Consider the following 13,310-nt stretch of genomic DNA (forward strand, 5'->3'; position numbering starts at 1 on the left):
GCTAACATTTATATACAACTGTGTTTGAAATCATATCACAAAATCAATGCAACAAGCCTTAACTGTCACTATAAATTTAGGGGGAAAATGGACAAAACTTAAAAACATCAATTTGTATTTTTTCAGAACCTAAAAAGCAGATTAATTCTCTCACTATTTAAATCTGTCTGATTCAAGAAATAATCACTGAATGAAATAACTATAAAAAAACTGACACTTTGCTTTAGAAATTGCTATTATAAGGCAATGCAAAATGCACACTTTTGCTGATATAAAAATTTTAATATAAAATAACAATATAAAGTATATTCTATACCCTTAAATGAAATTTGATTGATTACATTTTTGGTATGACTAAAAGGAAACAAAAATACACACAGGCATGTCAGAGGAATCTGGTTCAGAAAGAAGATTAAGAGAGCAGTAACTCTATTTGGAAATCTAACTACTAGAAGTGAAAAAAGGTATTAGGAAGAAAAAAACCAGGGGCACCAGTAGGCACTTATTTTTATTTGCCTACCAATGGCAGGCTATTCTTTGCAATATATCTCTGTTCTTCTTAGCTTGTCTACTAGCTAAAGTTTTTCCCCGGACCATCACCTACAATAGCAGTCACTTTTCTCATCTCCAATGTTTTAACTGTATCAAAGGGAAAATGGAATTTGACAAAGCTTTAGAAATTTGGGTGTTTTAGGTCCCCCTAGGCAATGTACACAATTGTCATTAAGTGATTCAGTACCATATGATCATCATTTAAAACTAAAATTTTAAATTTTAAAACTAAAATTTGAGATACCATTTTTTAAACCTATTCCAAATGGCATAAATTGTTTTAAATGATAATATCAAGTGTTGCAATGAGTTGAGTTTTGGCATCATCAAACACTGGTTCTGGGAATGTAAATGAGCATGGTCTTTCTGAAAGTCACAATACTTATCAAGAGTTAAGACTTTTCAAGCCCTTTGATTCAGTAATTTCACTACTAGAAAACAAACATGAGGAAGTAATCAGATATATACATAAATATTTATATGCAAGGTTATAAGGTCATTCATTAACAGTGATAATTCAAATAGGAAAAAACCAGCAAAATTTGTATTTTTAGAAAAAAATAAAGGACTATATAGACGAATTATAGTTTAAAAACACAACAGAATATGATATATGTTTAGAATCATATTTTCAAAGAACATTTATTGAGGGTAAAGGGTAAAGGGTAAGTACTGTGGGTAAGAGTAACAAACTATAAAGCCTGGTATTCCAGGTCCTACAGTACTAAAGCATATTTTATGGGGTTGTATCCAGGATGCTGGTTTCAAAAGGAACACAGCCCACGGCACTGGAATTCTCTATTAACAAATAGCCCTATATCTTGGCAGGTCACTTTAAACTCTATAGTTTTGATTTTTTTTTTTTTTTTTAAATTGAGGTTGATCTGAGTTGGAGAGAAACTTGAGGCTGTGTTTTTTTTTTTTTTAAACAAATTTTTTTTTTAATTTTTATTTATTTGTTTCTTTATTTATGGCTTGTGTTGGGTCTTTGTTTCTGTGCGAGGGCTTTCTCTAGTTGCAGCAAGCGGGGGCCACTCTTCATTGCGGTGCGCGGGCCTCTCACTATCGTGGCCTCTCTTGTTGCAGAGCACAGGCTCCAGACGCGCAGGCTCAGTAGTTGTGGCTCACGGGCCCAGCCGCTCCGCGGCACGTGGGATCCTCCCAGACCAGGGCTCGAACCCATGTGCCCTGCATTGGCAGGCAGATTCTCAACCACTGCGCCACCAGGGAAGCCCAGTTTTGATTTTTTAATCTATTAAATTAGGGGGCTGATATAAACCTATATATCGCAAATCAGGGTATGTGGCAATGTGCTAGAAGTATACAAATCTACTGGATTACTATACGGCAGATATTTCTGAAACATCAGCTTTACTTGTAAGTAAATAACTTAGAACATAATGCTTATATTAAAATAAACACAAATAATAATGCATAGGACAAAATTTACATAATTTTTAAAGAAAAGCTATCAGGCATCATAGAAATTCAGGGCCACTGTAGGTTACAACCTCAGGCATACCAAGTTTACTTAAACTACTATGACTTTAGTGACTGAAGTCTGAGAAACTGAGACAGATGAGCAAAAGTCACAGAATACAGCTGAAAAATAACATAGAAAAAAGGTAAGTGGGTATCTTATCTTCCTGTGACAGGAAGATCTTAAGGCTAGTGATAGGTATGCATATGTTGACTTACTAATGCTTATACACAAATATGAATATACTAACCACTTCAGTACGAAATAAAAGTTGCACGAAGGTTCAAACAATACCTTGATGAAGTAGCTGTACTCGGTATAAAGGAGGCAGTGATGTCAAAAGGCAAGTGTGCAAGCGCATAGCTAGTAAGTACCGCAAACCACACTCATCTAATGTGTCTCTTCCTGCAAAGAGGAAATATGTTTAAGGAAAAAGGAATGCAACAAATCACAAACGAGTAAAAAGTTAGAAAATAAACATTAAATTTAATAATAATAATTTACACACAATATATATTTTTTTGAGTGTATTCCTTTCTGAACACTTCAATATCTTTATTTATACCGCTTTACAAAAAGCGTATTTATATAATAAAACTGCCAAATGAAAAATAATTGGGAAAAATATAAGTACCTATTAGTATAGGTAATAATAGTACTTAGAGCTACTCATAATAAATGAAAAGGAAAGAAATCTTGAAATCCAATAAAAAATATATTAGCTATAGTAAGTTAGGTATAATTTTTTAAAATACTTCCTGTGCAAATTCAGATGAGATTTAAAAACAGGAATTACATAATAAAGTAAAATTATTTATTATATGATTAAATAGGTAATATTTTCCAGGTTGGTTAGCTCCAATGAAATTCAGAAGATTCATTATTCAAAGATTTCAAATTTGACCCCCAGGTTAGTGTTACCAAGTTAAGGCTGAACTCTAACCTTGATTCCACAAATTTACTCTTAGTCAAAAGTTGAGCAGAGGTATGAAAGCGTGGCAAGTTTACTCAAAATTATAGCCATTGTTGGATAAAAGAAACAGAAAAATACTAACAGCGCCTAGCCTGGTAACTGCCACTTAGGAAGTACTCAAGAGTATTGAATCAAATATTTTCTTGAAGAAAATAAAACGTTTTAAATTGTCAAAGTTCCACCTCTACTTCCCATCAGCTATATTTAGTCATCCACTCACTCATGTATTCATTCAACAAAGTAAGCATCCGCTACATTGAAGGCACAGTTTAGGTACTGGGGGTTTGGCAGGGAATAAGGCAAAGTCCCCACTCTCAGGGTGCTTACAACTTAGGAGACAGAGACAAACAATAAAGAAGTAATGTGTCTAGTGGAAATTAACACTATTGAGAGAACTAAAGCAGGACTGAGAGAAAGGGAGTGCTGGGGTAAGAGGGTTCTATTTGATATAATGAGGCCAGGGAAGAACTTTCCAATAAGATGACATTTCAGCAGAAATCTGAGGAGGTTAAGGGAATGAGGCACGCCTAAATCTGGAAGACAAGTATTCTGTGCAGAGGAAACAATATGCGCAAAGACTCTGAGACAGGAATGTGCCTAGTGTGTTTGTGGGACAGCAAGGAAGACAATGCAGTAGAATGGAAGTGAGCACAGATCACAAAGAGCCTTGTAGATCACTGAAGGATTTGGCTTTTTGTTCTAAAGTGAGATGGGAAGCCACAGTGTTTGTTGAGCAGAGGAGAGATTTAATGTGATTTTGTTCTAAAATAATCACTAGTTCCTATGCAAAGAACAGACTAGGGTAACAAGAACGGAACAGTTTAGTAGGAGACTTTGTCAATAATTAGGCAGGATGTGACGTGACTTGGACCAGAGTGGTAACAGGAGAGGTGATGAGAAATGACTGGAGTCTCCATACAGTAGAACTAATAGCATTCGCCAATGGACTGGATTAGGGCAGGAGAGAAAGCAGAGTCAGGAATACCTCTAAATTGTCTTACTTGAACAAATGGAATAATTCATTTACTTAGAATCCATTTACTGAGATGGCAACTATTTAATCTCTGAGCTTCAGTTTCCTACCTGTGAAATGGAGACATTCATTCCTGCCTTATCTACCTAATGAAAATCCGCTGTGACCAGGAGGAACCATTTTTATATTGCCTAACTAAGGATACAGTTTTGTATCCGAAAATTTAAACTATTTTTCATGGATTATGATGTATCTATTTTCTTAATGTCTCAAGTAAAAACTCTAACATATATTAAGTTTGCAACAAAGGCTTAAGGCTGTTCTGGGGAGAATCTTGCTCAACTGCACACAACCTCAAAATGATTCAAATTTTTTTTAATTAATATGGTTAGAAAATAACTCATAGGCAAAATCCTCTAAAGGTCACTAGTTATTTTAATCTACAGAAAACCTTGGAGATATATTATAAAGGCATAAACCTATATGAAGAGATATATTCCAGGTAGCTTTGAGGAACAGTCTTTTTCCCTCAAACTTGGAAATCTTGTGAAATAATTAAAAGAGTATAGGCTTGGAGGCAATGATTTACCCACATCTGAACCCCAGTTCTGCCATCTACTACCTATGTGATCTTATGTGTCACTTAATCTCCCTAAGGATCAGTGTCTTCATCTATAAAATTAAGTATAATAGTAGCTACCTACTAGAAGACTGTTGTAATAATTAAATACAATAAAGTACATGAAGCACCTGGCACATAGCAATTGTTCACTCCTCCACAATATTTACTGAATGAATGAATGATCAATCATTTTCGGTTTCCTTTGCTAATGTCATCATTTAGAATCAACACCATTACCTTCAACTATCTGCATAAAAAAGAATGAAATCTAGTTTCAGGAGGCAGCCAAAATTTTTCCGGTTACAGAATGAATTAAGCAAGACACATGTTACATTAAAATGTATGAAAACCTCTTTCTCAAGAGACTTTTTGGAGAAAATTAGGTAATTATAAAAATTATTTATACCTAGAAATGCGAAGATGAACAAGTTGAGCCCAGGAGGTCCTTACAAGCCTGGTGGTTCAATAGTAAAATTAACAAATGGGCCATTATTATCACTAAAATTAAAATTAAAATAAACCATAGGAATCAATCTGTTCAGAAAAACAAAAGACTATATGTCCAAAATGATATGAAGGTTTCAGGGTAAAAATTCATGTGAGGATGCACACAGATATCACAAATACATAAAGTCACATGCACAAGTCACAGCCTACCCCAATCACCTTTCCTTTTACAACTAATCATATTATGTAATAGTAACTATCAACTAGAGAGGTCATTTCCCTGCAAGGTTTAAAGAAAGACTGCAATTTAATACGTGAGTCATTATATAGATAAATACAAACAGTTCTATTAATGATAACTTTATAAATTTTTAGTTATTTACCTGAGTAACTCTTATCTCTGTTTTCATCAAGCTCAGTACTGGTGGTAGCCACTGTATCAGCCAAAGCTACAAGGAACATCTGCTCCAAACGGGTAAGGCCTGGGAGACTTGAGTGCATAAGATGACTTGAAAGTACCCTAGCATGTTCTTGGCCAAAGTAAGCTGGTCCATATTGAGAAAGATTTATTACTTTTGATTTGTTTTCTCTTTTTTCTGGCTCTAAGTCAATATCATCTGTTGTTATATCCTGGATTTGGAACAGCTCTGAATACTGATCCTCTTGTTGACTTTCCGTATGATCTTCATAGCTCCGTGGTATTTTTGTACTTTCTTCTGAAATTCTGTAGGTTGTATCTTGATCGGCAGCAAGCAATGCATATAACGGTAGTGGAGGAATAGAGTCTATCTCAGTATAATCTCGAGTACCATCTTTCCCTATGGTGACTGTATCCTTTGCTGTACTGCCACTTACACTAATGGTTCGAGAAAGATGTCGCTTAGTTCCTTCTCCAGCATCAGCATCTCTAACTATTGCAACTTCTCCTGCAATGCATTTTACTAAATGAGAGAGAATAGCTTTAGCCCTGCGAACTTTCCCTAAATCCATCAATTCTAACAGCTGGGTTGGATGATACTGCGGGAGAGTAGGGGAAAGTACATGTGCAGCCTCAAATAAGCCACCATCTTGAGCTACAGTTGGTGAACAAAAAATATCATCAGCAATAGCTGCTCCCTCAACAATACTTTTTCTTGACAACATATTAGATTTAAAGGCAGAATGATCTTGTATTGCTGTCTCTTCTGCATCAGGACCATCAGCGTCAATGTCTCCAAATTTGACAGCATGCTTCCATTGTGCATATACATGCATTTCACAATCCATTCCTACCACCAATATCCCATCTCTTACCCAAGAGAGAGAAACAGGCAGTGAAGGTGTACCATCAACAGAAGACACTAAGTCTATAGATCTAAGAAGAACCCATCTTGACCTAACTCCTTGCTTGATACTTCCACCTAGTGGTAAAGTAATGACAGCTACTCCATCCTTACTATTGATTTGCTCAGTCACAATTCCTGAAAGCCGCCCATACATGAAGATATTAGCACCGACCCCTACTGTGAGAATGTGGGAGCCATCTTCTTTTGATACCCAGTCCAAATGTACTAAATGTTTAATATTCGGAATAAGATATCTATCCTTGCTCAAAAGTGCATCTGATTTGCTGTACACAAAGAGATTACTGTCGACACTGACCCTTGAATCAAGTACACTCCCAACTTTGACCAAATCATCAAGATGAATTGTTTGTTCTAAAACCCATTCTGACCCTCCTGTAGATTCACATTCAAATATGCAAACATGCATGGAAAATTCTTTAGAAACAAAACCATTGTGATGGATAGGTTGTTTGTAAGCCACTGCAAGGCGACCCGTGTATGAACAGCTAACAGCAACTGGTCTTCCCACAATGCTCACTGTACTGCTGTTATCTTCTCCTTCATCATTCATCAAGGGCCATCTCCTCCAATGATAGGTTTCCTTCTCATCACTTTTACATTGTAGATTGGTTTCCATACTACATTTCCAGAAGCGTACTTTATTGTCAGAACAAGTTGTAACCACTAAATAAGGTGCCAGGCACACTGGATAAATTGAAGAGGAACTCAGGTGGCCTTAAAAAAGAAAAAGCAGATTGTCATAATAATAGAAACACAAAATAATATGCTAATAATCAAATTCTAGAATGTGATTAATCCAAATCCACTATGAGCTTCTTCAGAGTAACTCTGCAGTCCCCTGCTAAACCAAATATTTCATTAAAATAAAACTCAAAAGCAATGAAACAAGTCAATGCTTAATCAATAAACCTGTCACCTGCTGTAATTTATATGTCTTTACCACACATGCCTCACTGGACTTTCATTCTACATCTTTTATCACTTTCATCATAAATACTTAAATAGTCATTAAAATTTGCCTTTCAAATTCCCCTAACTGGCCCTCAAATAATCCAGACACTACATCTACCTGCACCACAAAATGTTTTCAGTCAGCTAAACAGACACTAGATCTCACCTTCTTCACCAGGTTTAATTCATGCTCTCCTAACACTGAACCAGAACCCTCATATTTATTCCTGACTGCCAAAGACTAACACTTCCCATCTACTGTCAACTATAACATGAGGGGAGGGACTTCCCTGGTGGCGCAGTGGTTGAGAATCCACCTGCCAATGCAGGGGACACGGGTTCGAGCCCTGGCCCTGGAAGATCCCACATGCCGAGGAGCACTAAGCCCGTGCGCCACAACTACTGAGCCTGTGCTCTAGAGCCCTCAAGCTACAACTACTGAGCCCACATGCTGCAACTACTAAGACCCGTGCCTAGAGCCCGTGCTCCGCAACAAGATAAGCCACCGCAACGAGAAGCCCGCGCACCACAGCAAAGAGTAGACCCCGCTCGCCACGACTAGAGAAAGCCCGCATGCAGCAACGAAAACCCAACGCAGCCAAAAATAAATAAATTAAATAAATTAATTTTTAAAAAAAACAACTATAAGATGAGGGGTAATAGTGATTAAGATTGGGATCAGAAGGCCTGGATTCAAGTTCCATTCTATCAATACCTTCCTAACAGTGGGAAAGCCACTTAAACATCCGAGCCTGTTCTATCTAAATAATAGGGATCACGTTACTACTGCCCTTGGAGTGTTACTGTCCAACAAGACATTTGAAAGCATTTTACAGAGTCCCTGCAAAATATTATTTATCATTATTAATTCCAATAAACTTATTTGAGTGTATCCTAAACTTCCCAAATACTTTGAAAGATTCAAAAGCTGACCTAAATCTGCACCAGCCACAAAAGCCCAGAGTAAACTCTTAATGTGGACTTTCCAACTCTGATTCCAAACCTGTGTTAGGGATGAGTAAGAGAACCTCATACTCAAAATCATTCCCCAGTAATTAGAATAGTCTTGAACCTCCAATTCTGGTTCCCCAAAAACACTATTCGAGGAACTCAATTCAAATTCCACAAATGACAGAACATTTTAAAATACAGATGCCAGTCCTGCTCTTTAAACTACTTTACCAACCTTGCTAATGTCAGTATCACTCTAGGCAAACCAAACTCTAATCCTGTATCCTACATTTTTCCCCCAAAGTATCTGCCAACTCTTGGTCAAACATACTTAATAATAGCAATAATGTGGGTGAAAAGCCTTAATTAAAAAAAAAAAGCTTCAATAATTCACATATGACCATATTTTTCTTTGCAATTTCACTATCACAGTATTCCTATTTATAGGAAATCACAGCGTAGGCAAGAAACCTTGCATTAAAATGTTCACACTATTTTCTGCCAAGCTGATTACATTTATCACAGGAAATTATTTCTAAAATAGACATGTTTCTAAACAGAGGTATCATTAGTAGAGAACAAATCTTTATTTCAGTGTCAACTCTGCACATATTTCAGAAGAGTTCACCCATTTTATGCACTGAAGATTGCTCTGAGCTACAACTGTCCGGTCTTTAAGTTATGTTACCTGCTGAAGGCGTTGCTCTTATTACTTCAACTCCTACTGGGAGATCAAGAGGTTGGCTATATACCAGTCTAGAACTCAGAATCAGTTTACTAGCAGTTTGAAGGTTGGCAATTGATGAAGAATGTGGCATGGGGCTCATACTAGGAGAGGTTTCTGGAGAAGAGTCTACGTTCTTCTGTCCAGGGACTGAAAGTAGACTCTCTGATGAAACACCTTCTGAAGCTTTAGCTTTGAAAATAAATTATGAAATTATGAAATACATTAGTATCATCACTATATACATGAGCTAGAATAATATTTTGTGATGATTTAAGAAACATGGTTTCTTAAAAGTGCTCTGGAGACAAGATCAATTTTCAAACTTTTGCTCAGTTACCTTGATAGAATTTTTTTTTTAACTATTTTACTCTTTCTTAGCATCACCAATTATATCACAGGGATATTGTCAGTGAAGAATCACAACATGTACGATCTAGAAAAAAAACAAGTTCTCCAGCCCAGTGTTCTCAACCTTTAAAACACATCAAAAGCTTGAGGAACTTTTAACATGAAGGTTCTCAGGCCTAACCACAGAAACACTGACTCAGTTGTTTTGGGGTAGATCCCATAAATCTGCATTAATAAGCAGCCAAGGTGTTTCTGAAACAGATGGGTCATAAATCAAACTTTGAGAAATAACAAGTTACTGCCTCACTTAATAGATGAAGAAATTTAAACTTGGAAAGCGTAATGATTTTCCTTAGGTCATAAAATTAGCTAGCGGTAAAGAAGACACTAAAATACCAGCCTACTAACTATCAAGTGCTGAAACAAGATAATAAACAAGATCTCAAGAACATATAAAAGTTCCTAACAAATTTAAGATAGTATTAGTTGAATGGCTTTGTAAGCATATTGACCTTGATCTCTGTCCAAAAAGTTTCCAGCTTTCACATTCAGGTGGAGTGTAAATCTCTAAGCAGATTTAGTTATCTGTGCTTCTGCTACATGTAAGAGATACTTTGCATCACATTTTTATTTGTATGTCCATCTCCCTCCCCCCATTAGACTATGAATTCATCAAGGGCAAGGATGAGGTCTTATTAGCTTTGTACATCCCGAGTAGCACCAGAATACGGAGAGATAATAATCAATCCCCTTTTGCTTCTGGTGGATTTTAAATATGTCGACCTCTTTTATAATGGCAGACCACTAAATAAGAAATGTGAAAACATTTTTTGTAAAATAGAATAAGATGACAAACTTGAATCAGTAGTCAGAAGACAGAAATACTACTCCTACTCTAAAACTAACTAGATATGTTGCCTTAAGCAAGGTACTTCATCATCTCTAGCTATTTTCTCACCTGCAAAATAAGGCTGAATTGAATCATTTCTCTTTCTACAAACCAGGCAATTTTCTAATGTATATATCTCATGCAAAGAAAGAAAATAAGAGCAGGGGAAAAAAGCAAAAGAGAGGCTTTAAAGCCAGAAGACCTAATTTTGAAACTTAGTCTGTGACAAACTAGATGTGTCATTTGGTCAAGTTACTTAATATTATTCCATTAGTAAACTGAGGGTAACATCTATCTCACATATATAAAGTTACTATATCAGTGCCTGGTACCTAGAAGGTACTCCAAATGTTCCTTCCCCACCTAAATGTAAGTCTATCACTTCACCCTTTGCCAGGATTTTCAACACACTGCTAAATTCACATATCAGCTTTAATGGCAATGTACACCATGTTAAATCTGCTGCACATTTTAGAACCAAAATATAGATGCTTTATGTCAAAGCTAAAGATAGCATATGATTTGTTTGCTTCTATTGTAATCTTACTGTTTGTGACCTTTTACTGCTGTCACAGAGTAAGCAAGGCAACTCTACACTAGCCCTGACCTGAGGGGAACAGCAGTGGGATACTTCCTTCATAAGCAGGGGGACAGAAGGCATCACGTGATTCCTATCCTACCACAAGGATCTGTTACTACCTCTATTAAGCTCTTGAGAACCATTCCTGGCTCTGTGCCCAACTCTAGAAAATACTATATTCTCCGGTGGGTTAAGAATTCTCTTCCCGGAGGGTATTATGCTAAGTGAAATAAGTCAGATGGAGAAAGACAAATACTGCATGGTTTCACTCATATGTGGAATCGTTTTTAAAAGTAGTAAGTGAACAAACAAAACAAAACAAAGACTAACACATAGATACAGAGAACAGATTGGTGGTTACCAGAGGGGAAAGGGGGTGGGGAAGGGCAAAATGGGTAAAGGGAGTCAACTCTATGGTGACAGATGGAAACTCTACTTTTGGTGGTGAGCACACTGTAGTGTATACAGAAGTCAAATTAGAATGCTATACACATGAAACTTATATGATTTTATAAACCAATGTTACCTCAATTAAAAAAAATAAAAATAAAATTCTCTTCCTGACAAGCTTTTATCAATAGATCCCTCTACTCTTGCATTCCTGTGGAACAACATGTAACGCCAAGAATTAACTCCAAAGGCTTTGAAAATTTTTTTGGATTCCTCCTACCACAAGAAGATTAGCCTCAACTAGGCACAGGTAAAGGTTCTATTGAATCATTTGGCTTTTCCAGTCCCAGTTCATGGCCCAGTTAGAACTGCTATTTACACAGTTTTGTGATAATGTGGATTACAAAGAGAACAAAAGACATATACATTATTATTTCTCTGTATTAAATGTTTAGCATGTATAAAATCATTAAAATTATATAACCATCAGAAATAATAAAATATTTTCAAAACTCTCAAATATCTTGGGTTAATCAGTTTAAAGTAGATTCAGTTTGATATGGCTAACTATGCATTTCTTCATTTAAACAAGTATCTCTCAAAAAGTAAGTTTGTTTTAAAAAGAAAGATTCATAATCAATTTCTGTACTTCATATTACAGATCTTCTAATTTGCTAAGACATCAATATAAATATGTATAGCAAAAGCATGGCTGAAATAATTTTTTTAATCACTGCTGCATTTCCTAATATTCTACAAAACCAGTTCCCCTTTTGAACGTCAGATGCTCAATCACATTTTTCTAAATAGCAAATCTTCTTTTAGTGATGCTAAAGCTAATGTGTATGGTATCAGATGGCAGTGTGTATTCACCAACAAAAAAATACAACATTAATTCTATGCGCAAAACTGATTTATAGAGACATGGTATCTAGAACAGAGTCATAATAGGCATTTAATAAATATTAATTAAAAAATAAATCAATCAAACTTTTTTTTTCAATACGTCTAATGTGCCCGTTGACTGGTTTGTTTTTAGATTAACCTGTTTCATTAATGATTTATGGCCTTGTAATTAAAAGTTTGGCTTATACATACTTCAATTCAGCAAGTCAATTTACAGTTCACTGGATCTTCATTTTAAAGAATTAACCAACCTAAAGCATATCCAGTAAAATGAATTTATTTCATATCATCTCTACATAAAACTGTAATATAATTACTTACCTAAACATGCCTGTACAGATTTAAGATGAAGGTGCCACATATGGAGAATAGAGCAATTATTGCTGTCTTTTTCAATTACTACTAGAAAGAACTTTTCTGAAAATGGTGGTGGTCGGTATCCTATTGTTAAAGGAAAAGAATATTTAAGTTAACATGTTTCTATAGGGTTAAGAGAAAGGCATTTTAAACAAAATCTCTTGATATGTATAGAAGTTGGGAGGAAAGGGAAGAATAGAAGTATAGAAGCAGTTTTTTTTTTTTTTGTGACTATGAGACTAAACTAATTTATTTTTATTTATTTATTTTTGGCTGTGTTGGGTCTTTGTTTCTGTGCGAGGGCTCTCTCCAGTTGTGGCAAGCGGGGGCCACTCGTCATCGCGGTGCGCGGGCCTCTCACTATCGTGGCCTCTCTTGTTGCGGAGCACAAGCTCCAGACACGCAGGCTCAGTAGTTGTGGCTCACGGGCCTAGCTGCTCCGCGGCATGTGGGATCTTCCCAGACCAGGGCTCGAACCCATGCCCCCTGCATTAGCAGGCAGACTCTCAACCACTGCGCCACCAGGGAAGCCCCTAGAAGCAGTTTTATATAACTTTTATGCTAAAAGTTAGGTGGCTATCTAAGACTAACAGGGCTACAACAAAAGTACAAAAGTCAACATGAAGGGATACCTACTGGTCAAAAATGAGACAATTTGAGCATCAAAGAATAAAAATGAATACAATTTATTAAAACACACTGAGTTCATAAGAATACCAAAAGAGAGAGGGCACATAAGAAAAAAAGGAAAGGAAGGACAAGAGGACCAGAAGGACGAACAGAAAGGAAGAGAGAAAGGAAGAGAAAGACACAGAGAG

The 13,310-nt window shown here is 36.2% G+C and overlaps 1 protein-coding gene across 10 annotated transcripts in view; it reads right to left on the bottom strand.

Annotated features, from left to right (window-relative positions):
- DMXL2 (Dmx like 2) overlaps window positions 1–13,310 on the bottom strand; it is a 149,760-nt gene that overhangs the window by 51,028 nt on the left and 85,422 nt on the right. For 9 of the 10 annotated variants that reach the window (XM_082387370.1, XM_082387369.1, XM_082387367.1 and 6 more), the window contains 4 exons: window positions 12,457–12,576; window positions 8,984–9,211; window positions 5,431–7,107; window positions 2,327–2,437 (listed from right to left, as the gene is read on the bottom strand). In XM_082387370.1, the coding sequence (XP_082243496.1) occupies window positions 2,327–2,437; window positions 5,431–7,107; window positions 8,984–9,211; window positions 12,457–12,576 (2,136 nt within the window). The remainder of the gene's footprint in view (window positions 1–2,326; window positions 2,438–5,430; window positions 7,108–8,983; window positions 9,212–12,456; window positions 12,577–13,310) is intronic. The other variant, XM_082387371.1, reaches the window with a different exon arrangement.

The sequence above is a fragment of the Balaenoptera borealis genome, assembly GCF_965194805.1.
Source record: "Balaenoptera borealis genome assembly, chromosome: 3".
In the NCBI taxonomy this organism is placed as follows: Eukaryota; Metazoa; Chordata; class Mammalia; order Artiodactyla; family Balaenopteridae; genus Balaenoptera; species Balaenoptera borealis.